This window comes from Phalacrocorax aristotelis, chromosome 7 (genome assembly GCF_949628215.1).
Source record: "Phalacrocorax aristotelis chromosome 7, bGulAri2.1, whole genome shotgun sequence".
Lineage (NCBI taxonomy): Eukaryota > Metazoa > Chordata > Aves > Suliformes > Phalacrocoracidae > Phalacrocorax > Phalacrocorax aristotelis.
In genome coordinates, this window is record NC_134282.1 from 35,635,193 (window position 1) to 35,659,478 (window position 24,286).

Here is a 24,286-nt window from a genome sequence, read left to right on the forward strand (position 1 = left end):
AATTGCATTGCCCAGAAACCAGGGAGAGTATAGTATTAGGAATTCCAGATAGTCTTTTGTAAGAAACCATGAACTGTTGTAATTTCAGCATCCTTGAGTTTGAAGGGATGGAGGTTTTGATCACTGTTAAGGTGGATCTCCGAAGAAAAAAAAGACAATGCTAATAATTTTTCCTATTCAGCAGGAGACTGCTGTATTTATAAAATGAGCTTTGTTAGGTATGTTGAGAAGATAACTTTTAAACTGTTCTCTTTAAACACTTAGGTGAAAATCTGTGATATGCAGATGCGTGGTACACCAAGAGATTTGCTACCTGGTGACCCCATCTGTAGTCCTGTTGCTGCAGTGCTGGCAGAAGCCACTATCCAACTCATTCGAATCCTTCATCGCACAGACCGTTGGACACACTGCATCAATAAAAAAATGATGGAAAGACTGAATAAAATCAAAACATGTCTTAAAGAAGCAGGCCAAAAGCTGAAGAAAAGTCGCTCAATTCAAAGTCGAGAAGAGAATGACATGAAAGAGGAGAAAGAAAATAAAGAGGAGGAGAAAAATAAACATAGTAGGCATGGTCTGGCTGACCTTTCAGAACTGCAGTTGAAGATGCTCTGTGTGGAAGTGTGGCCTGTTCTAGCAGTAATTGGTGGAGTTGATGCTGGTCTTAGAGTTGGAGGTCGATGTGTACACAAGCAAACGGGACGTCATGCCACCTTGCTTGGAGTAGTGAAAGAAGGCAGTACATCTGCTAAAGTCCAATGGGATGAAGCAGAGATTACTATCAGGTATGCTCATTTCCTGCACTTTTCACAGTCTAGTGGTGTTTTGTACTTGGAAATCTTCAGAAGTAACATACATTTTACATTAGAGTCGTGCTGATCAGTTATTTTAAGATTGGACTTCAAAATTTGGCTTTTTAAAACAAATATTATGAATTAACTTTTTATGCTATCTAGTAATAAAATGCCTTGTATATCAAAGACAAGTTTGATAATTTTTAATTGATGAGCATCATTAGACTTCTTAGATTTGGTCTCTAGGTTTCAGAGTTGGCTTGCCAGTTTTCCTAGAGTGGAAATGAGCATTGCTTGTTTTAGAATCTGTATGTATTGGCCAACTAAAACGTTACTCCTGTCTTAATTTACTACAGCTTCTTGGTTATGTCTGTAAAGAACACAGATTTTTACGGGGGGTTAGTGCACAGTTTTGTTGTAAATGATGAACCTGGTTCTGAAGAGAGACCTGATTCAGTTTATCAGAGTTGGGAACAGGTGTTTTTGCTGCATTGTCATTCCCTTCTTAGGGGACTGGAATCTGCTCTGTGGGGTTTGAGGGGTGGTTAAGGTCAGGAGGTGGGAGGATTCTCTCTTGTTAATGGTGGGTTGGATGATGGTGTTCAAGTTCATGCTGCCTCAAAGTTGTGTTTGTTCATTCTCTACCTGCCTTAGAGAGCTAAAGGAAGGCCCTTGTATTAGATGTTAATGCTCCAGAGTTGCTGTTCTGCAGATGATGGTGAGAACTAGGGAGGAGGCTGAAAGGAGGTAGATTCCACCTATCTTGTAGACATGCCGTCAAAGGGAAGGCACTTGGAAGGAAACTCTGAAACAAAGCTAGTGGCTTCCCTGGGGTCTCTGGTGCTCTCACAGGAATTGCCTGTGTTTTTGTGTGGAAAAGATTTGATTCACTAAATTCCTTAAACTCCTTCTGGTTATAGTTGAACCATAATCTTCTGGAAAAAATGAGCAGTAATTATTATTTTTTGCCACCAGTTACAATTACATTCTGAAACAAACGAGGTCAGTTCACCTCTTGGAACTGTTGCAACATTAAGCCTATTTTGTCTTTATGCAAAGGCTGTTGTGACTTTAACTAAATATACTGAAGTGCAATTGATTGTCAAATTTCGTTCCAGATATAAATTCTTTCAAGTATGGCCATGTGACAGTATAGCTTAAAGTAAGCATGCTCTTAAAATAATTTTAAATATTATTTGAGTGAAGTAGAACAGTGCTTGAAAATAGGCAAGCTCTTGGTAATGCATTGAATTACGTTTAGAATGTACCTTCTTAATTAAAACCAGCCTAAAGCTTGCTTTCATTTTTAGGTAGAAGTTTACAGTATAAGATGGGAAAACATTTTGGGATAATAAAAGGAAGACTTAAAAGTCCTTTGTCTGCTGGATATATGGAAAATACTAGATGTATGGAAATATAGGCTGGTGAATTTTTGTCCTGCTTAGAGTGAAAATTGATCAAGCGTAGTAGTCCTAAATATTACCAAAAAAACCCAAAACACTGAATATAGATGGACAGGTATATATTATGTGTGTCTGATGAGTTTTCAGACGTGTGGTTTTAAGAAGTAACTCTCCTTTCTAGGCAATCTGTCCTGACATAACCAGAGACAGAATTATCATAAGCTGTTAGTAGTGTGCTTGTGATGAATAGTTGAACGGGAATGTGAGGTCAATCAAAGCTTTTCCTTAATGTGAAAAAGGTTTAGGAGTGTTTGTTTGTAAGCTTTTACACATCTATTCACAAATGATAAAATTTGGCCTAAGATGGTTTTTCTTAGTAGAAATCTGTTACATATTTCTAAACAATATAGCAGAAACCTCTGTCAGCACAGAACTGATAGCTTCTACGATGCTTCTGCGTTTTAATGCTTATTGTTGAAAACCTGTGCATGCTTTGTTGACTTTGCTCTGATACCATATTTCCCCGTTTTCTGCTGATCATAACCTCATTTTCCTGTTTACATTTAATTTTTAGAATTGGTTTATTTTATTAAATACATTTTACATCTTACTTTGCCTACATTATTTCCTGTACTTTCCTCCTGTCTCTCCCTCACTTGCTTTTTCCTGTGTCATTCTGATCTTTATTAAAGCTTCCCAACTTTTTGGTCGCCTAGTGATACTCCATTGTATAATCTGGAGCCCTGCGAACCACTGCCTTTTGATGTTGCAAGATTTCGTGGGCTGACAGCTACTGTGTTGCTGGACCTTACCTATCTGACTGGTATTCATGAAGATATGGGAAAGCAAAGCACCAAGAGACATGAGAAAAAACATAGGCATGAATCTGAAGATAAAGGAGAAATGGACCAGAAGACGGAGGGTGATGTTGGATCAGATACACGATTAGGACAAAGTGCTGATGATAACAAAGGACATAGTACTACAAGCTCTAAGTCAGAAAATGAAATTGCTTCCTTTTCTTTAGAAGCATCAACACTAGGTATGGAATCCCAACACCAACCTGCTGAAGGAAGAAAAAAGAATCATGAGCATACTCCAAGAAATCACGATATAGTGCAGTCAGAAACCAGAGCAGTACAGCTATCTTATCTTTATCTTGGTGCGATGAAGTCACTTAGTGTTCTTCTTAGTTGTAGTAAATATGCTGAACTACTGTTAATACCAAAAGTCCTGGCAGAAAATGGTCACAACTCTGATTGTGCTAGTTCTCCAGTTGTTCATGAAGATGTTGAAATGCGTGCTGCCTTGCAGTTCCTGATGCGACACATGGTGAAACGGGCAGTCATGCGTTCACCGATTAAAAGAGCTCTAGGACTGGCAGATTTGGAACGAGCACAAGCCATGATCTACAAGCTAGTGGTTCATGGGCTGCTGGAGGATCAGTTTGGTGGCAGACTTAAACAAGGTACATTTTCAAAATTATGGCCGGATAGTGCTAATTTTTTTTTATTTCTATTAAATTTAATAGTAATGATAATACAAATAACATAATATTGTAATTTCGTAGTGGCTATACTTCAGAGGAGTCTTAATTGGACAGAAAAATTTTACAGGTGTTTTACTCTTTTGTAGATACAATACTGACTTTTTGGCCTTTTCCCTAATTCCTTATTTTAATAAAAAGTGAATGCATATCAGTCAACCAGAAATATAAGACTTTCTAATTTGTCTTTAATACTTTTAAAAGATTAGCAGTTCTGCATATACTTGTCAGAAGGATTTGTGTGTGACATAAATATAATGAAGTTCACTGTTGTTAAATGTGATTCTATACAGTCATGTTAACAGATGATGTTGAACACGTGTATGTTCACCTGTGTTTCTGTCTGTGAAAATCTCTAAATCAGTTGTGGGGTTTTGGGATTTTATTTTCTGAGTTGTTTTTTTCCCCCGAGGTATTTGGCGCTGCACTAGCAGAAGCTGAAGAGAAAAAAAAAAATCTAAAATATTAAAGCTAATTACTGCACTATCTGGTTCTTTGTTGTCTTAAGGACCTCTTCTAAACGAACCAAAAAGCCCCTTCAAAATTGTGACTTACACAGCTAAGTTAAGAATAGCTTTATAGTTAATCAGCTCTAGTCTACCTCTTTCCCCTTTGCCTAAGAGAATAATCTTAGCTGTTACAATCCTAAATCTAAATCTCAGTAACAGAACATCTAACCAAATAAATGGCTTCTGTTATCATCTGGAAAGACTTGTTTGCTATTTACCTTGTATTGGTATGACAATAGCAAGAGCAAATAGACTGATTCCTTTACATAAGTCCATAGGTTATTGGCAGAAGTGTTTGTATGCTGTGCATTTCTGCACACCCTTTTCTTTTGGGGGAATTTTAAATAATGATAGTTATTTTGGAATGTTTAGCCACAGTTATTGTTGGGCTCTTCACAGTTATATCAACAAATGTTCCTCTAACGTCCTTCTATCTGTTGCAGAAGTAGATCAACAAGTAGAAGAAGGTGATCCATCTCAGCAAGCCCAAACACCAGTTACAACCAGCCCTTCTGCTTCTAGCACAACATCTTTTATGAGCAGCTCTCTGGAGGATACTACCACTGCGACTACTCCAGTAACTGATACTGAAACAGTTCCAGCTTCAGAATCACCTGGTGTTATGCCTCTCAGTCTTCTTAGGTATAATATCTTTATTTTCAGCTTATATGACTTTGTGGATGTAGAGAACCAGCTGTGCAGTTTATATGCAATATATGTCTTTACCTGTCTGAGCATTTGAAAATGTTAATGTTTGTATTTACTGTCAAGAACTGCTCCTGCAGAGGACAGAGTTTAATTCATTTGCCTTGCAGGACAGGTGTTATTAGAAATAAAAAGCTGTTAAGATTTTAATATACACTGTATATATATGTAACAGCTGACTTCTTCAAGACAGGAGAAAATACCTTCCTTACCGTCCTTCAGTTCTCATGTTTATTTGGTACAGTTTAAATTAAAAATCTCTGAAATTCTTTATTTTTAATGAATAGTTGCTAATTCTCAAACTACACTAGATTTTAGTTTGTAGGTAACATCCTGGAAGCTAAGACCTCGTTTCATCCTTGATACATCTTGAGTGAGCTCACTAGGCAAGTGCAGGACAACCAGGGGATCAGGCCCAGCCAGCATGGGTTCATGAAAGGCAGGTCCTGCCTGACCAACCTGATTTCTTTCTATGACCAAGTGACCCGCCTAGTGGATGAAGCCACACTTTGAATATTGTGTTCAGTTTTGGGCCGCTTACTCAAGAGGGACATGAGTTGCTGGAGCATGTCCAGAGAAGGGCAATGAATCTGGTGAAGGGTCTGGAGAGCAGGTCTTATAAGGAGAGGTTGAGGGAACTGGAGTTGTTTAGTCTGGAGAAGAGGAGGCTGAGGGGAGACCTTATCGCTCCCTACAACTACCTGAAAGGAGGTTGTAGTGAGGTGGGTGTTGGTCTCTTCTCCCAGGTGACAAGTGATAAGATGAGAAGAAATGGCCTCAAGTTGCATCAGGGGAGGTTTTGATTGGGTATTAGGAAAAATTTCTTCACTGAAAGAGTGGTGAGGCATTGGAACAGGCTGCCCAGAGAGGTGGTGGAGTCACCATCCTTGGAAGTATTTAAAAGATGTGTAGACGCAGCACTTCAGGGCATGGTTTAGGAGTCAAGGTAGTGTTGGTTTGACATTTGGACTTGACAATCCTAGAGGTCTTTTCCAACCTTAATGATTCTATGATTCTATGATGCTACCCTCACACACTGAAGTGGAAATAAGGTAAAGATAGTTAATCTGCAAAGGCTATTTGTGATGTAGAAGGAAATCTGCTTTGAACTGAATAGAGTCCTGTTCTAAGTTTATTAATTCTGTTGATGTATCTGACCTCTGTTCTTAGAGGTTTTGCAGATATAATTTGACAAAAGCCAGAACAATGTCCTATTACCAGGACAGTGAAAGTAAAATACTCACCTGATTTATTAGTCAGGCTGAGTTCCGAACAAAACGGAGAAATGGGAAGAGTGTTTACTTCTCTCTTGTCTTCTAGGGCAGCTCTTGGTCTATGAGGGATTATTTTAGATGCATACTTAGAATTTAACTCTGCAGGCAAAGGTAGTGGGAATCAGCTGTTCCAACAAGGTTCTTCTGCCTGCCTCAATGTATGTATTGCACCTTACCCATACAAAACTGAATTATTGTAAAGTATGACTTGTCAAGTGTACTCTAATTTGGTGTTTTTCTTGTGTCAGACCTTTTTTAGCATAGGTGTTTTTAGTATAAATGTATGTTGTTCTTTTTTAAAGGCAAATGTTCTCCAGTTACCCTACTACAACTGTTCTTCCAGCACGACGTGCTCAGACTCCTCCAATATCTTCTTTACCAACATCTCCTTCAGACGAAGTTGGAAGGAGACAAAGTTTGACATCTCCTGATTCCCAGTCTGCGAGGCCTGCCAATCGAACAGGTAAACTTGTAGCCAATATAGATAGAAACGTGGACAAGTTAGTAAATTCTCAGAAGTTCAGTGTAGTTTTCTAAGACATTGAAAACCAAGAGGGATTCCTTTTAATGCAACCTAACATGCAAAGCATTGTTGAAAACCTTTTAACAACTGTCTTGGGACAAAAAGCTCTAGATTGTCTAGCTGTAGATTTTATCAAGCAAATGAAATTAGTTTTTAAAAGCTCTGGAATGGATTACAAAGTACATGTATAAAACTAGAATGCAGTATAATTGGTAATTACTTCAAAATGTTAATCCTGATTTGGGTTTGTGTCCTTGGTTGTATGCCACTGTTTAGTGCACTGATTTTCTAGCTTTTATTAGGTCATATACCATGCAGAAAACAGGTGTTGGTGTATTTTATGATACATATACCAGTGTAGCTCCTTCCAAATAATCTTGTTTAATGAGATAGAAAAGGCTGTCCAACCTTCATGGGCTCCTCATCCTGCTGTCTGGAAATGTTTCACTGGCTAAACCACAACATATGTGAAGGTAATGGGAGGCTTCTGTTCATAGAGGTTTTATTACTGCCTGTGCTGTACTACTGAAAACAGAAACTTGCTCTATTCCAGCGTATGTACAGAATGGAATAGCTAGGAGGCTGAGAAAAACGTAGCATAAGAATCTTGAACTTCTAAAGAGAACAAATGAGTATTGTGATGCAAAGGAGATAATACTAAAAAGAAAAATACAAGTCCCTATGTACGTGTTTTGTATTAAATGAAGAGATGGAGTTAAAGTATATTATCCAGATTTCATACTCAGTGCTGAGAAACAAAGTCCATGCCTTAAAATTCCTGACTGATACAACTTTTTATTCTTGCTCTTACACCCATGTTACCATTTGGGTCTTTTAGCTATTTAATTTGTGGTATAGCAACTTGTCTGCTCAGTTTCACATCTCTGTCACCCCTGCCCTCCTCCCCCTGGATAACTTGCTTTTAGTCATGTACTGTTTTTACAACAGTGTTTGTTAGTACGTTGTTGATGCCTTTGTTGATTAGACCTCACTTTTGTGGCAAATGATAAGGCAACTGTGCGTTTTGGGCAGTAACTGACCTTTTTATAGTCCCTTGAAAGAGTCTTTGCACAGAAATATAGCCATCATCTGCAAAGAGATTTTTCAGATATGTCCCCAGCTTAATTGAGGTCTCTTTCTGTACTGTAAGAGCAATATGTATCGGTGTGATCTCATAACATTGGATAACTTTATCTAGTCTACCAAAATATAAATCAAATAAATAATTTGATACAGTTTTAAATGGAAGTAAACTTCTTAGAAATATCTTAAAAGTAGTAGTTCTTTGCGTATCGTCAGTATCATACCAGATTAAACAGAAACTAACATAATATATGTGTTACGAGAAAGAATGAACACCATCTGGTTTCATTACGGAAAGTATCTATCTTTGTGGAAATTAATAGAGAGGAAAGTTGTTAAGGACAATTATTCCCTTATTTGAAGCTAATATATCAAAGTAAGGTCTAGTAAAGTAACAGTAAAGAAAGATTTATGCATTTTACATTTAACATTTTCTGTCTTCTCAGCTTTGTCTGATCCAAGCAGCCGACTTTCAACATCACCTCCTCCTCCTGCCATTGCTGTTCCATTGTTAGAAATGGGGTTCTCCCTCAGGCAAATTGCAAAAGCTATGGAAGCTACAGGTAATATATAATTATAACACCAGTTTAAACTGAAAAATTAGACCAGTTCGAAACACTTTTTTCCAATGGAATACTTAATTTTTAAGTTTGGTAACCATTTATGGGAAAAAATAGATTATTTTTTTTTCACCATCAATGATATAATAAAATTCTAAAGTGTGATTTCCCTGCTTTCAGGTGCCAGAGGAGAAGCAGATGCACAGAATATCACAGTGCTGGCCATGTGGATGATAGAGCACCCTGGAAATGAAGATGATGAAGAGCCCCAGTCAGAAGGGACTGCAGATTCACGACATGGGCCAATAGTCTCTGGAAGTGGTGGAAAATCTAGTGATCATTGTTATTTGCAGTCACCAGGTGATATCCCTTCTGCTGATGCCACTGAAATGGAGGAAGGCTTTAGTGAAAGGTAAAATGTAGTTTTCTTCTAACTGCATGTAATCTGTTGCTGAAACTGAAAATCTCACCAGTTCATTGTTGCTGACACAACATTACTTTGTATTTTAAATTTTGTTACAACACAAGTAAAAGCAAAGATGCAATTAAATTAGGTGTACATGGTGCATTTATTTTTCCAGTACTGTTTCTGCACAGAACTGGGGAAGAATGTACCTGATCATCCTTCAGGAAGGTGGAATAAAAAAAAAAAAAAAAGCTTATATAATTTACATTTTACCTAAAAGGCCTAGTAATAAAGCAAAATTTCATTGGAGTAATTTTTTTTCCTTCAGTGTATTCATGAAGAGGTATTTTTCTACCTTTTTCTTTTTGAATGAAATCTTGCTTTGTCCAGAGATGATGAAACTGAATTGATGTTTACAGTCACAGTCACCTTCACAACCTTATATCTAAGCTATCTATTAAACAAGGGGGAAGGGTGGTTGTTCTTCTTTTGCCTTTAATCCCAAAAGTAGTGGTTATATTTTTGTGACACCTATTAGGAATCATAGCAGCTTTTTTGTTAATAGGGGGGATGACAATTACAAGATGTATTTTGAAAACACTTTTGTTCAGATTCCTTGATCCTACTGAGATACGCGTTTTTAAGTCTCCTCAGTTACTTTGTCCCACCTTAACTGTCATTTCATGGAGAACTGGGAGATTTCAGTTGGGAGAAGTTAACTAAGCAACAAGTGTTACTAAGTAACTTAAATTCATGTTTTGCAAAAGATTTTGTGCAAAAGAGGGAATGACTGAGGCAGCAACAACAGAAATGTTTATTTTTGTTTCTTCTAAAAAGGAGAAGAAACCTAGTTTGAGCTGTAGTTAACATTGACAGCATAAAATGAGCACACTCTGAAAATTTCTGCAATGTTTAGACACTATGGAAGCATTGAATAGGTGTTGACATTGCTGCATCTAATTTGAGGTAAATATCACAGTCAACAACACAGTAAATATGTGCCGCAGCAGAGCTGAAAATTCTTGAGTTCTGAATTCCCTTTTTTCCCTTCCATGAAAGAAAGAAAGAAATGCCAATAATATGATGGTAGTATTTTCCCTTACTTACTGTGTGTGGCTGTTTAAAACTTGGTTTGATTTACCTGTAAATTACAAATTTTTGTAGCCCTGATAATATGGATCATGTGGATAATGCAGCTTCTGCAAGTGGACCTCCTTCTAGAAGTCGGTCAGCTGTTACGAGAAGACACAAATTTGATTTAGCTGCCCGAACTCTGCTAGCACGTGCTGGTAAGTATACTGAAAGGCTTCCAAGGTGATTGGTACTCTAGCATGAAAGTTACAAAGGTCGTCTTCACATATGTGTATCAGTGTGCATTGAACATGTTTTATGTGGTAATATGTAGGTTATGTTTAACAGAAGAGTTAAAAAGAAGTTGAAAGTACAGTCATCTTTATTACATGCAAAATAAAAGTACTAATTTTTTTTTCCTTTTTCTTCTTTTTTTTTCCTTTTTTTTTTTTCTTTACTTGAGCGGGATTATACCGCTCTGTACAAGCCCACAGGAATCAGAGTCGAAGAGAAGGGATATCTTTGCAGCAAGATCCAGGGGCACTTTATGACTTCAACTTGGATGAGGAGTTGGAAATTGACCTTGATGATGAAGCAATGGAAGCTATGTTTGGGCAAGACCTGGCTAGTGATAATGATATTCTGGGAATGTGGATCCCAGAGGTATTGGATTGGCCTACCTGGGTGTGTGTGACTGCAGCGGGGGCTGCTTTAACTTACTGCTTTTTGCATGTTCATATTTTTAAATTTCAAGTAACATGCATATGCTTATAGCCTGTTTGAAAGTATCTCACTAAATGCCAGCAATGCTTAAAATCTTCTTGTAGCTTCACTTTTAGATTAAGAATAGTGCATTCTCGTGTTTCTTGCTCTGCACTTCTACGTGTACATAGTTTTTCTTCTCCCTTCCCTGAAAGGTGAGAACAGAACTAGTATAGTTGTTGTTTTGATTATATCACTTAGAAATCAGGCAGATGTTCCAGGGTGCTTAGCTATGTGGGATAGCAAACACAGTTGTAAATGTTTGTTCTATTTAAAAAAAAAATAATCTGATCTGTAGCAACATTATTTGCCCTTAAATCAGTTTTTCTTCTGTCATGCATTTCATTTTCTGAGAATTGATATGGTGACAGTCCTCACTAAATTATCATATAACCTACTAAAAAGACATTTGAGGTGGAAAAGAAACATAATAACAGCAGCTTGTTAATCTTTGGAATATCCATTTCAAATTAGCCAATGAACCCACAAGGCTAAGCTTTTGTCTCCTAATTACAATGTTACCTGACTCTGATATGGAAGCAAGTTTCAATACATATTGAATTTCTCAGTGAGCTTGTTTCACTGGAACATCACAATGAATTTACTGACTTAGGACAGAAATGTAATGATAGAAAAATGAACTTTATATTCAGATAAAACCTTGGAATTTATTGATACAAATGATAATTATTGTTGCTCAGTAAATGTAATGTCCAATTGTCTGAAAAAAATAAGGATTCTTTTTTCTTTGTTGGATCTAGTCTAGTGAAGTTCTGAGGAGAACCAGATAGCTTAAAACAGCACTGAATGTGAAGTAGCAGAGTTATATGTGAAAAGTTATACTGTCAATAATTTTGAGTCAGATGTGGAATGAAATAGGAAAATCTTATCCTCTGAAACTTTACTTCCAAATATTTTTCCTGTTCTGAGATGATCTGCTTTTCGTTATGTCATAAATTGTCTATTTCTGCTTTGCTTTTGTGAAAGTTAACCATATAAATATTACTCTGTGTGAGTAACAGAAATGGGCAGAACATCCACCTAAGAATATTGCCTATTTGTTGTCTTAATATGAAGATATTTATTCTGTACAAATAACATATGAAAATCTTACTGTGCAGCATGTTTGTGAATCTGAAGACAGAGAAGAAGTAGTGGTTTGTGAACTGTGTGAATCCAGTGTTGTCAGCTTCAATCAACACATGAAAAGAAACCACCCAGGCTGTGGTCGTAGTGCAAATCGCCAGGGCTATCGTAGCAATGGTTCTTATGTAGATGGATGGTTTGGTGGCGAATGTGGAAGTGGAAATCCTTACTATTTATTGTGCGGCATCTGCAGAGAGAAATACTTAGCCCTGAAGAGTAAATCTAAAATGTCAACTTCTGAAAGGTACAGAAGTGCAAGTTGTTGGAATACTCTGTGTAAAGAAAGAACTTTAAAATGTTCACGAGCATCAGCATTTTAAGAATTTGAATGAAGAATTTAAAATTCCCAGCAGAATTTGTCTTTATTTTAACTGAGGCTTAAAAATCATTCTCTGTATTCAACAAATGCATATTTAGAAGAAAGGTCTTGATATTTCTATTTTTTAAATTAAAAACAAATAATTATTTCTAGGGGTGTTGTTGACATTTGAAAACTTCCATTTTCAGTTTTGTCTCACAATTCCAGTGGGTTTTTTTATGGGCCTTTCTTGTATCATTATTGTAAAATGCTTCCCCCCTCCACAGACACTTTCAGAAGCCCCTTTATTTATCTCTCTGTTATGAGCCATTTCCAGAAATCATATATACATTGACCTAGCAGTAAAGTAACTTAATAGTAAACAAGTTTAAAATTATTATGCATATATGAAAATTATTAGATTTGTTTAGTTATTTTCTTTTTTTTTTTTCAAACAGGTACAAAGGCCAGGCTCCTGATTTAATAGGTAAACAAGACAGTGTCTATGAAGGTATGTTTTTAAGTTGCTGAATATATTAAATACTTTACACTGGCACAGTGTTTTATTTTTTCATAAAGGTACTTACACGCAAATAAACCTGTCATGAAACTGTACATGAAGGTATATTTTAAAATCTTCAGACTAGATGTAGTATTTTAATATTATTTTTAGTTCAAATGGGAAGAAAAATCAGTGGCATTTTTTCCTGTGTCTTTCATCTAAGTAGCTGAAAGGGCAAATATTTAACTTCGGGGGATAAGATACTGTGGGTAGATGTTATATCCAGAACAGCACACACAGAGCCTTATGTTCACATACATTTCTTCAGCTGCGAAGTTAATTAGCATAAGTTAGAGTCTCAAAAGTCTGCCACTAGGCTTATTCTTCCTTTTTCCACCTTTGTACTAGCTGAGAGCGTCCTGAGGATGGCTTTCACTCTGAACAGGTTATTTTTAGTGATTGTAGAAAACCTTTCGCAGATGATTCTTTGATTCTGGGCCTTTCTGTAGCTTGTATGATCACAATTGTAAGATCTACCACATTTGTCTATTTAAGAGTAAATGAGTGCTCTAGATCTTAACAGCAAATCCATCTTCCAATAGATAAGTGGTGTTCAGATTATACTGTATGGGGAGTGAGATAGAGTGGGAAGGATTGGTAAATGTAAGTTGACTTCTGTGTAAATGGTTGGGAAGTGAATTGCAATTATGGTGCTTCCCCGCCCCTGCCCTGGCCCTGGGAAGCAAAAACAAAGGCCTGGGTGTACAATTATGAACTAAGAACTCATACATACTTTTTTGATAAATAGCAAGACCAGAAATTCCTAGTATCTGTCTTTACTATTGAGTCCTTTAGAATGTGTACCTGTTATCATGGCTTACAGCGCAACTGTATCTACACTTTTCATTATATTCCGGGTTTTCGAGTTGTCTTATGCTAGATGTGATGACCTCTCATTTCTGTGTTTAAAAAAAAAACAGCTAGTTTGATGCTTCAGAGAATCTTCCATGAAACGTCTCTGCAGTAGAAATAAAAATAAATTTAATGGAGAGAGCGGCAAGAGCGGGGTTTTGTTTTTCTGATTTACTATGTTGTATCTATGTCAACATTAGAAGATGAGTTTTAAAGACTACTATGTTGCAGATTACAATCCACATTTTATACCCTGCATTGGTTTTTAAATTAATTGAAATTATTTAATATTTTAGCTTTTGTAATCAAGTCTAATTATATTTCTCCAATTCTAGAAGACTGGGATATGTTAGATGTAGATGAAGATGAAAAGCTGACAGGAGAAGAGGAGTTTGAATTACTGGCTGGACCTCTTGGGTTAAACGATCGACGTATTGTACCTGAACCCGTACAGTTCCCTGACAGTGACCCTCTGGGTGCTTCAGTTGCAATGGTGACAGCCACCAACAGTATGGAAGAAACATTGATGCAAATAGGTAGATTTGAAATGAGTTTCATTCTAAGAACAAATACCTCCCCTTTGGTGTGATTTTATAGGCGCAAAGCAGAAATATTTTTACAGTCTTTCCTGCCTCCCACCATAAGGAAGTGAAGACAGGGTTCTAAATTGTCCTTTTGTTATAGGGGAGTTAGGGAGAGGAGTGTGAGGCATTTATGTTGGCAGGAGGCTTGAAACTTTGATTTACTAATAAAACTCTGACTGTAGTCCTACAGTGGAAGGCAGTAGCATGTTTTACAGAACTCAGAGATGGATTCATGGATTTCAGTTGGGACTTACTGAAATGCAGGATCAATATGTAAGTTTGTAGGCCCTTCTAATGGAAAAGGGAAACAGAGGAATTAACATCAATTTGAGTATTGTCGAGTTCTGCTCATCTATCTTTGAAAATAAGAATAATTAAATTATGGAGTGTATTTTCCTCTCGGTTGTTATCCATATAGTTCTGTATGTGTGAAATGTTGAAAAATTAATAAGTAATTTGTAAACTTAGGCCAAATTTGCTTCTGTGCATCTTCTGTGTTAATATTTTGTTTTTCTTTAAACACTAACACAAATCATCATTATTTCCAAGGCTGCCACGGCTCTATAGAAAAAAGTTCTTCTGGCAGGATAACCTTAGGAGAACAAGCAGCTGCCCTAATAAATCCACATGACCGTGTTATGGCTCTAAGAAGAGTGACAGCGGCAGCCCAAGTCCTCCTTGCAAGAACTATGGTTATGAGAGCACTCTCGCTTTTGTCTGTCAGGTTTGTGGCACCCTTGGCAACAATTCCACCTTTCCATTTGGAACCAGTTGTCAAGTTATTTTTGATAGCGATGCAGTTTTAAGCTATTTGGGAAAGTGATTCTCATTTTGTGTACTTACATTAAGAGAAAAAGTTTGGTTGACTTCGTTCTTTTGAACTCTATCTTCAAACTTTATGAAAGAAACTTCTAGATCTTTTATGGGAAGTGGACTTCAGTAGTATCAGCCATTCAGAACATAAATATGCTGTGTTTGTCAGTGAGTTTTTGTTCAAGGCAAGTATTAGAGCGTGGAGGTAAGCATCAGAGGAAAGAAGATGAAGTGAAGGAGTGGATGGGATATGAGGATTTAAAAACTGGCTTTGTACAAGATACCCACGCAACTATCAAGACATCGCAGAGATATGACATGTACATGTGCATATTGTTGTAGCATAACTCTAAACATGAATTATGTATGTAACTTTGTTTATGAGTGATTCCAGGTAAACTCAGGGCTGAACCTTCAGTTAGTTCTCTTTCTCCCCCCCCACCCCCCGGTAACAATGTCCAGCTAATCAAACAGGCAGTGTTCACTAATGGTTCACAGATTTATCTAAACATAACTTTCTTTTAAAATGTCCTAACAAAACCAAGAGCATTTATATTAATTTTTGACAGTGGTTCCAGTTGTAGCCTGGCAGCTGGTCTTGAATCATTGGGATTAACAGATATCAGAACTTTGGTTCGTTTAATGTGCCTCGCTGCAGCAGGGAGAGCAGGCCTGTCCACAAGTCCATCCACTGTGTCAAGTTCAACAGAGCGATCTAGAGGAATACACAGCAAAACAAGCAAGCCTATATCTTGTCTTGCCTATCTGAGTACAGCAGTAGGCTGTTTGGCATCAAACACTCCTAGTGCTGCAAAACTGCTGGTACAGTTATGTACACAGGTAGGACTGTTATTTCAACTTAATTTATTGTATTAAACTACTTATAAGATGAAGCAATCCATTTTGTACATCTTGATAATTTGTGCTTTTATGATCTGAACTGTGATGAGACTGCCCTCAGTTTGAGGATCTCCTTACAGTTCTTGTTTATGTGTTTGCACAAGGGCGTGTTTTATTGTTGGTAAAAATCAACTAACTTTACATTTTTTTGCTGATTACTGTTTTCAAGTGGAGAAAAATGGATGCGCTTTTCGTATTGATGGGGTTTTTCTGTTAAAGTTTTGGGTTTTTTAACTGAGACGAATCTGTGTGGAGCACAGATAGTTTGTATTTAGAGAGAGATGATCTACAGCTGTGGACGTGCAGCAGGATTTCATATGCATCAGGAGACTTCTAAGCAATCAGTAATTCTTTTGTTCTTCTGAGCTGAAAACATAACGGTGGAGAAGTATAAGTGTTGGATGGGATGATGTATTTTATTATGTGTTACTGCTTTTTATCCTATCATCAGGTGAATAACTTCATAAAGAGTTCTATAAGCACCTTACTTCTTGCTGGTATTCTTGGTTACTTGATACTTTTTTTTTTCTTTAATCCCAGGTATTACCCAGGGCAGAAAACTTAAATTCCATATTGTACATGATTTTTGCCTGTTAAAACAAAAGTGGTTGGGAACTGAGAATTTCTGGGGAAAAAAAAAATATTCATGATCTTTAAAACTCTGCATGATTTGTTCAACTAAAAATGTGTTCCAAAATTGATTTTTCTGTTTGTGCTGGTTATTTACTGTCTTTAATTATTCATTTTTAGAATTTGATTTCTGCAGCAACTGGTGTAAACTTGACAACAGTTGATGATCCAATTCAGCGAAAATTTTTGCCAAGCTTTTTAAGAGGAATTGCAGAAGAAAACAAACTTGTCACATCTCCGAATTTTGTGGTTACTCAAGCACTTGTGGCATTGCTGGCAGACAAAGGGGCCAAACTGAGGCCAAATTATGATAAAGCAGAAATTGAAAAGAAAGGTATGATGTAGCTTTGGTTTTAAATGTTAATAATTAAATCTTCAATTCCTCATCTATATTTAAGGAGGGACTTCCTAGAATAATGTATAAATAAATATAATCTCAAAAATGTGCAAAACTTGTTTTAATCAAAGTAATCTTATAGTTTACTAAACAAATTTTACTTAGAAATATGATCTTATTACCTAGTTGTATCTTTTGCCACTTGAAAAAAAATCTGAATATGTGCGCGTGTATTCAAAGCCATACAGCTAAGACAGTCAGCTTCAGATGTGCCACCTAATGAAATTAAGGGGAGTAACAGTTGACTACTGCCACTGAAGTACTGTTCTGCCTCTGATGCAAAAAGCTGTGCTGTCTCTGCTGTGAGAGGTCAGAGAGCCAAAAAGCAACTGCTGTGCCTCAGCAGCAGGCTATTGCTGTGTTAAAGGGAGGGAAGGACATAGCAGTGACAGCAGCTTGTCTCTGTCAGAGGAGGCATTTTCCTCTTGAGAAAGCACTAGCTCTTTGAACAACCATTTTCCATATGGTGGGAATAAGACTATTCGTAATTACATTCTTCAGGGTTTTTTGTGAAATTTTAAAGGGGATAATTTTTCGCTTATTATCAGAAGAGTGGTTTTTTTCCTAATAGTTAACACAATTGCAACGTTCTTATGTTTGTTAATCTCTTTCTTCTGGAAATTATGGCTAATGCTGTGTCCATTTGTGTAATTCTGTTTGGTACTCATATAGGCATCATCTCATTGTTTTGTTTAAGCAGGTTTAATTGCCCATTTGTATGCCCATCCTTCCTATGATCCTTCTGCTGTAGGCCCTCTGGAGCTGGCTAATGCACTGGCAGCTTGCTGCCTCTCTTCAAGGTTATCTTCACAACATAGGCAGTGGGCTGCTCAGCAGCTGGTGCGAACTCTTGCAGCACATGATCGAGATAATCAAACTATTCCTCAGACCCTCGCTGACATGGGGGGAGACTTACGAAAATGTTCTTCCATAAAATTAGAAGCTCATCAAAACAGGGTAAGCATGATTGCTCCCAAAATGGAATGAATTTTAGTACTCTCTTTTGTAGAATACAGAAAAAGTAAAATACTATTGTTTTACAAATACACTAACTGAAATGATTTCCCACAAGAAGTAATCTTTTGGTGGTAAAGTAAGGTATTGCTTGAGGGTACCTCTGATGCAGAAAAACGCTTAGCTTCTTTGCAGCTTCAAGTAGAGGGGACATGAAAGTGTTCTCACAGTACATGAAGTCAGCAGAGTCACTGTAAATCTTTTCTTAGACTAGATCTTAATTTGCATAAATTTTTCTATCATGGTAGTTAATGTCTTTGTCAAATATTCTGTGTAATAGTGGCTTGTGTAGCATCCTTATAAACATGCTTAATTACAGTATGCAATACCGTAAAGGTAGAAAAATATATCTTGTTTGATTGTTATACTGCATTTCAATATTTTAGCTAATGCTCTGTTCCATTGGTTAAAGTTTGCTTAATGTTAGTGAACAAACATATCTAAGATGCAGATCTAAATTTCAGTTTTGTCATGATTACTTTGGTATTTGTAGGTCATGACATGTGTTTGGTGCAATAAAAAGGGACTTTTGGCAACTAGTGGAAATGATGGCACCATAAGAGTGTGGAATGTTACAAAGAAGCAGTATTCATTGCAGCAAACGTGTGTGCTCAACAAGCTGTAAGTTGATTCTTTATAATAGTCAGATATTGAATTTAAGCTGTAACTGTGCAACGTAATTAGAAGAGGCAGCCCTGCAGTATCTCCTGTCCAGACTTCCTCTCATTTTTTCTCTGGGACTGTTGCTGTCTTTATGCATGCAAAGTAAATTAAATAGCTTAAAACTGAAAACAGAACTTAAGTATCAAGCTGGTAAGAGTCAATACAAAGAGACTGTGTTACAGCTGTTTAAAGATTCATATAACAAGAAATGGGTAAAATAAAAACTGTAAGGGACTGTCATGTGAAAAAAAATGTGAATATCCCTTCAGTGGGTTCCAGTGGACAGTTCTAACGTCTAACATGATAATTACAAGTGTGGTGGTTTAAGTCAAGTGTGAAAAAAGAAATTGTACCTTCTGGGATTCAGGAACTGAGTGTAATTATCCTCCATGAGAGTGTCTGGGAAGTACTTTTGTATCGTTTGGATGTGTCCAAAAAAGAAAAAGAAAATAATAAAATCTAATAATGAAAAAAAATCTTTAGTACAGCTTAGGTGAGTTTAACTCAGGAGAATGAAGAATCACAGACTGATAGGGGTTGGAAGAGAGGTCTGGAGATGATCTCATCCACCCCCCACCCCCCACTTGATCAGGTACACGTAGAGCAGAGGGCACAGGACCATCTCCAGGTGGGTGGTGAATGAGCAGCATCATACTTCAACAGAGATGTATTTTTCATGTGGCAGAAGAGTGTGCTTCCTGTACAGTAGATTCAGAATTCAGCACTATAATGGGCTTCATTGATAACAATCTCAATAATGACTTCAAATAAAAATGCAACACAATTCTATTTGTATTCTTTATTGCTGTGGGTAAGTGCCAATTCATCTTTAAAGGTAGAATTAATTTTTTTAACCCTTAGAGATGAGCAGGTGAAAATGCATTATCCCTTCTTTCTGATAGATAGACTTATCTCCTCTTTCTGTGAGAATACTTTTTGGTTTTCTTAGTTCAGAAGAACATTATTTAAATGCTACCAGATTACTGTTCCCTGATACAGTATTACTACCTGTTATGTTAGCTTTTTATGTTAATATTATTATATGTGTTATGTTAGTTAATGTTGTTAATAATAGTTACAACATCCCATTAGCTGCTGTATTCACAAACGTCTCCTGCTTAGATAAGAACACACCAAAGGTATGCCTGCTGAATCGTCAAAAATACAGGGGTGATACAATATTTGGCCTACAATATGCATCCTGGCAATATTATAGGCTTCGTTTTCCTGTTACTAAAATCAGTAAAAACTCTGAAGCGTGTGACTTTAAGGGCAATAAAACATACCACTGGTCCTGGTATAGTTAGCAAAAAAAACCTTTAAAATAGAATTTTAGAACAGTTTAACAAGATTGTAACAAGAGGAAGAGTTTAAGCTAGAATTAAGAGCAAGATGTACCTCTTTAATTTCTTTTGTCCAAGCTATTCTGTTTCATTTCATGACTCCCTAGAAAGTTTTTCCCTCACCAAAGATGTTAAATTTGAGATATGAATAGGTACAGTTAAAGGTAATTAAACTTACTTTTCTAGTTGAAATGAAACTTCAGATGTCTTACTGTGGATATAACTGGTGTCTCATTCTGTAATTTGAAGTGGTTTTAAATAAATTTATTATGTAGATCTGCAGTGACGGTATATTTTAACTCAGATAATGAAATGTACTATAATAATGAAAAATTTCATGTTTTCCTGCCTGCTTAAAGAAAATGCCCTCTTTTAATTGCATTATTTTATTCTGTTGTAGGGAAGGTGATTCTGAAGAAAGTCTGGGATCACCCAGTGACCTTAGTTTGTCTCTTGTCTGTTGGAGCATCAGTGGCAAGTATCTGGCTGGAGCTACAGAAAAGATGGTGAACATATGGCAAGTCAATGGTATGCTCTTAGCTTCCAGTGACACTTTATGATACAACAAATTTCTAGGGAAGCTGCTAAGTTATTGAATATTTGTTTACCCAAGTACTTAACTGTGTGTGCTCTCCATTTTAAATGCATACCATCTTCCATAGTATCTTGTAAACCTATTTAATTAGAGGAAGGCACTAACCATAAGTGGACCTATGATTTACAATTAATTCAGTGGCAAACTCAGCAGCATGAGTCCTTATTTTGTCAGAAGCGTTTAGGTGTGAGTCTTGATCACTCTTAGCAATTTTTGTCTGTAAATACTATCTTCTTATAGTCTGCAAGAATTACCTTTCTACATGCAACAGGGGGAATGTGAAAATTGACTGAGGGAAGGATTGCTAGGCAATTGTCTTCTAACAAGAGTAGAATGAGTGAGCTTGGTTTATTTATTTGAACAAAAGAGTCTTGGAGGAGGAAGCTTATAAATAAATACATTAGAAGGATAAACTCTGGGAGAAGCCCAGGGAGAAAAAGCAGCTATGTAAGCAAATGGATAGTGTTGGCACAAGAAGAAATGTAAATAAATTGGCCATGAATAACTTCCCAAACTTTCTAATGTTCAAAGGATTGTGATCTCATATTTTATAAGGAAGTATGACACCTGGGGAAGAAATACTGTAAAATGAATTAGCTAACTTTATGAGATTGCATTATGACAGAGAGGACTGAACCTGATCCAGGGAAGGCACTTTGCAATTCCTTGGTTCAGTTTGTGAGCATCTAAGTGGATTCTTTTACATTTTTGCTGTCATTTGAGCTGTAATCGACTAATCTAGCGTAACACCTTTGGAACTTCTATGAGAGGAAAACTATTTATCCCTTTGTCATTTGTAATCTCTGAAACTTTGTTCTGTTGTTTTGCACTCATGAAAATCACCAGTTACTCTGCCCATGTTAACCGACAGTCCACAGGAAAAGTATAAATTTACTGAGTACTGAAGAATTTAGCTTCCTTCCTCAACAAAAAGATGTAACTTGACTGATAATTGAGATTTGTTAGCTAGGTTTTGTGTCTGCATAGATTAGTGGACCATTGCTTCGTAGGCTTGTGACTTACATGAATTTGTAGTATATCCTAGCTCTGAATAGAATCTCGTGATATTTTCCCATGGGAAGTATTTTTGTTGTTTTCTTTATGAAGACAAAGTTTTAAAAGACTTTTTGGGCTCCTAGGAGGAAAAGGATTATTAGATCTTCAGCCTCACTGGGTATCTGCTCTAGCTTGGCCAGAAGAAGGGCCAGCTGCAGTATGGACAGGAGATGCTCCAGAGTTGTTGTTAATTGGTCGTATGGATGGATCTCTTGGTCTTATTGAAGTTGTAGATGTTTCAACCATGCACCGGCTAGAACTGGAACACTGCTACAGAAAGGATGGTACGTGACTGTATCAGTATTTAAGTAGGAATTAAAATAATTAACACACACACCCCTTTTTTTTTATTAAGCAAGTATATAATCTCTTTTTTATTAGTAGTAGTATTATTATTGTTCACGGGATATGACTTCTGGTACTTTAACTGCAGGCATAAGTCACTTGCATTCATGGGAGGAAAAAAGTCTGTGGGATCTCCATCTGCACCCTGATTTCCCTACAGCAGAGGCAAACAGTTTGTTGCACCGTAGTCAAATCCTGACATTCCTTACCATCATATAAAATCAATATAGATTCTCTGCAGTGTCTGCTCTGTCTATAGCATGTAGTCAGTGTCATTTGAGTTTCTGAATTGTTGCCATTTTTCCTTTGTAGTTCTAGTCCATGGGGACATAAGCACATCTTTGGTAGCAATGTGTGGTTTTACATATTACTTCAGGAAATTTGCAGATTTTTTTGTAGAATCGAGTGAGGCAATATCTGTGTACTAAGAAAGGCTTCGGTTGTTTTCAGTGCTTTTCCTAGAGGCTTCCCTATTTCAGATACGTGTATAGGATTCAGTCAGCTTTTTTTCTTTGCCCTAGCATAGTTCTTTTCACCATGTCAGGAATATAAATTCAGTTATTCTAAGAAAAAGAAGAATGAAAAAACTATTAAAAAATAATCTCAACAGCAGTTGTACTCAGTTTTAACTTTACCATACAAATTCGGGAAAATTTTCAGACCAAAGGGGTGGGGGGGAAGTTGTTATGCTCTTCATATTTTAGCCAATTGCACTGCAGAAACCTCATTGGCAGGAGTGAAGTTCAGTTTAGTTTAATCAATTTTTGTGTTGTCTGTTTACATAGTGTATGTCACATGCCTTGCCTGGTTCAGCGAAGACAGACCATTTGCAGTAGGCTATTCAGATGGAAAATTGCTAATAGGAACAAAGGAACCACTTGAAAAAGGAGGCATCGTTCTAGTTGATGCACATAAGGTAGTCTTTTTAAAACTAATGTATAATTTTTGTAGATGATGATCTGTTTAAGCTGTTTTCTGTATTTGAAAGCTATTTATAAAGTCAAGGGCAGATTATTCTAAGAACACATACCTATTTCTGATATGCATAATAAACACAATATATTTTAAAGGAACAGTCTACCAAATTAAAAAAAAAAGTATAGATTTTTTTTTTTGCTATGAGAGATTGTGAAATGTATGTACATATAGTGACAGAAGTGTAGTAAGGACACAGGTATGCATGTCTAGATTTAAAAGACTGTAGTTCTTTTATTTTGTAAAAGTGCTTATAATAAATTTTAATTTTGGTTATGTCACATGTTTGTGTGAAGCTGAAGTTCCTGTGCAAAGTAGAGGATGTTTTTCTAAATATGCATCCACAAATGTAAGTCACTAATAGTCCATAAATGGTTTGTTAGGCTAAGAGGAGAATTCCTCAAGTGTAGGTGTAGTAAAAGCATCTTGCATGCTTCCACGAACTGGTCTTGGTATTTAAAGCGTGGTAGTCACAGTAGTGAGCATGCTGTGACAATAAAACTATACTTGCCTTTTCCACTATGGGCTGTTCTCCTTTCCTACCTCAGTTAGACTCAATCGTACACCTGGCTCATTGCCTGATATGTTTATGAACCATGTACCATTAAGGTAATTCATACTACAATTTCGTAATATAAAAAAGAAGGAAAAATAATCATCGTCTTGGGGGGAGGGAATCAAGAAAGGTGTGCAATGAGAGGAGAACATTTTTTTCTCTATGCTTTCCCTTTAGTTCCTCTCAGGATTTTATTTTAATTTGACAGTTCTGAAAAGTATTTGTTATGATTTTGTAATTGCAACTATCTCTGTAATGATTTATTTGAGAATAAAATGTTCTTTGTTATTAATAATTAAACATTACATTAGCTCTGAGAATTAAATTTTCTCTATTCTTACTGTGTTACTTCATACCAACTTTTAATTTTTTTAAACCAATAGGATATGATTATTAGTATGAAGTGGGATCCAACTGGTAAGATTCTCCTCACGTGTGCCAAAGAAGAAACAGTGAAACTCTGGGGATATATGGGAGGATGTTGGAGACATCTGCATTCACTGTCCCATCCAGCTCTCGTGAATGCCATTGCCTGGTGTGCTCTTCCGGGGAAAGGACCCAAGTTGCAGCTCTTACTAGCTACGTATGTAATATTTTAAAAATGTTTTTATAGCTCTTTTGCAGTCTTTTCTACCAGTCTTCAGTGTCCAGAGCAAAGATGAGTTTTGTCCTTATTTTAAATAACATAAATTCAGTAAGCCAGTTGTCATGAGATCCATAAGGCTTCAGAATTCAAATGGAAAGAGTGGCTCTAGTCATGATACCAGCTGTGTTTTCGATGCCATGACACCTGTGTGTGGTGGGCCTGCCTGAAATGTTTTTGTTGCATCCAAATTTTTTTTTTCTGACAATATGGTGTTAGTAGAAATTGAAAAGCTAAGGGGTAGGGGAATAGGGAAAAAATGCATTTATCCATTGGGA

At 36.6% G+C, this 24,286-nt stretch overlaps 1 protein-coding gene across 12 annotated transcripts in view; it reads left to right on the forward strand.

The window, feature by feature from the left end:
• Window positions 1–24,286, forward strand: part of HERC1 (HECT and RLD domain containing E3 ubiquitin protein ligase family member 1) — a 118,334-nt gene that overhangs the window by 73,568 nt on the left and 20,480 nt on the right. For 6 of the 12 annotated variants that reach the window (XM_075100026.1, XM_075100025.1, XM_075100024.1 and 3 more), the window contains exons 37-56: window positions 265–785; window positions 2,890–3,665; window positions 4,696–4,894; window positions 6,534–6,694; window positions 8,284–8,400; window positions 8,578–8,809; window positions 9,968–10,092; window positions 10,338–10,558; window positions 11,758–12,026; window positions 12,539–12,591; window positions 13,830–14,030; window positions 14,628–14,802; window positions 15,461–15,731; window positions 16,542–16,755; window positions 17,519–17,775; window positions 18,326–18,453; window positions 20,239–20,366; window positions 21,573–21,773; window positions 22,620–22,750; window positions 23,749–23,948. In XM_075100026.1, coding sequence (XP_074956127.1) covers window positions 265–785; window positions 2,890–3,665; window positions 4,696–4,894; window positions 6,534–6,694; window positions 8,284–8,400; window positions 8,578–8,809; window positions 9,968–10,092; window positions 10,338–10,558; window positions 11,758–12,026; window positions 12,539–12,591; window positions 13,830–14,030; window positions 14,628–14,802; window positions 15,461–15,731; window positions 16,542–16,755; window positions 17,519–17,775; window positions 18,326–18,453; window positions 20,239–20,366; window positions 21,573–21,773; window positions 22,620–22,750; window positions 23,749–23,948 — 4,580 coding nt within the window. The remainder of the gene's footprint in view (window positions 1–264; window positions 786–2,889; window positions 3,666–4,695; window positions 4,895–6,533; window positions 6,695–8,283; window positions 8,401–8,577; window positions 8,810–9,967; window positions 10,093–10,337; window positions 10,559–11,757; window positions 12,027–12,538; window positions 12,592–13,829; window positions 14,031–14,627; window positions 14,803–15,460; window positions 15,732–16,541; window positions 16,756–17,518; window positions 17,776–18,325; window positions 18,454–20,238; window positions 20,367–21,572; window positions 21,774–22,619; window positions 22,751–23,748; window positions 23,949–24,286) is intronic. The other 6 variants (XM_075100035.1, XM_075100029.1, XM_075100030.1 and 3 more) reach the window with 6 other exon arrangements.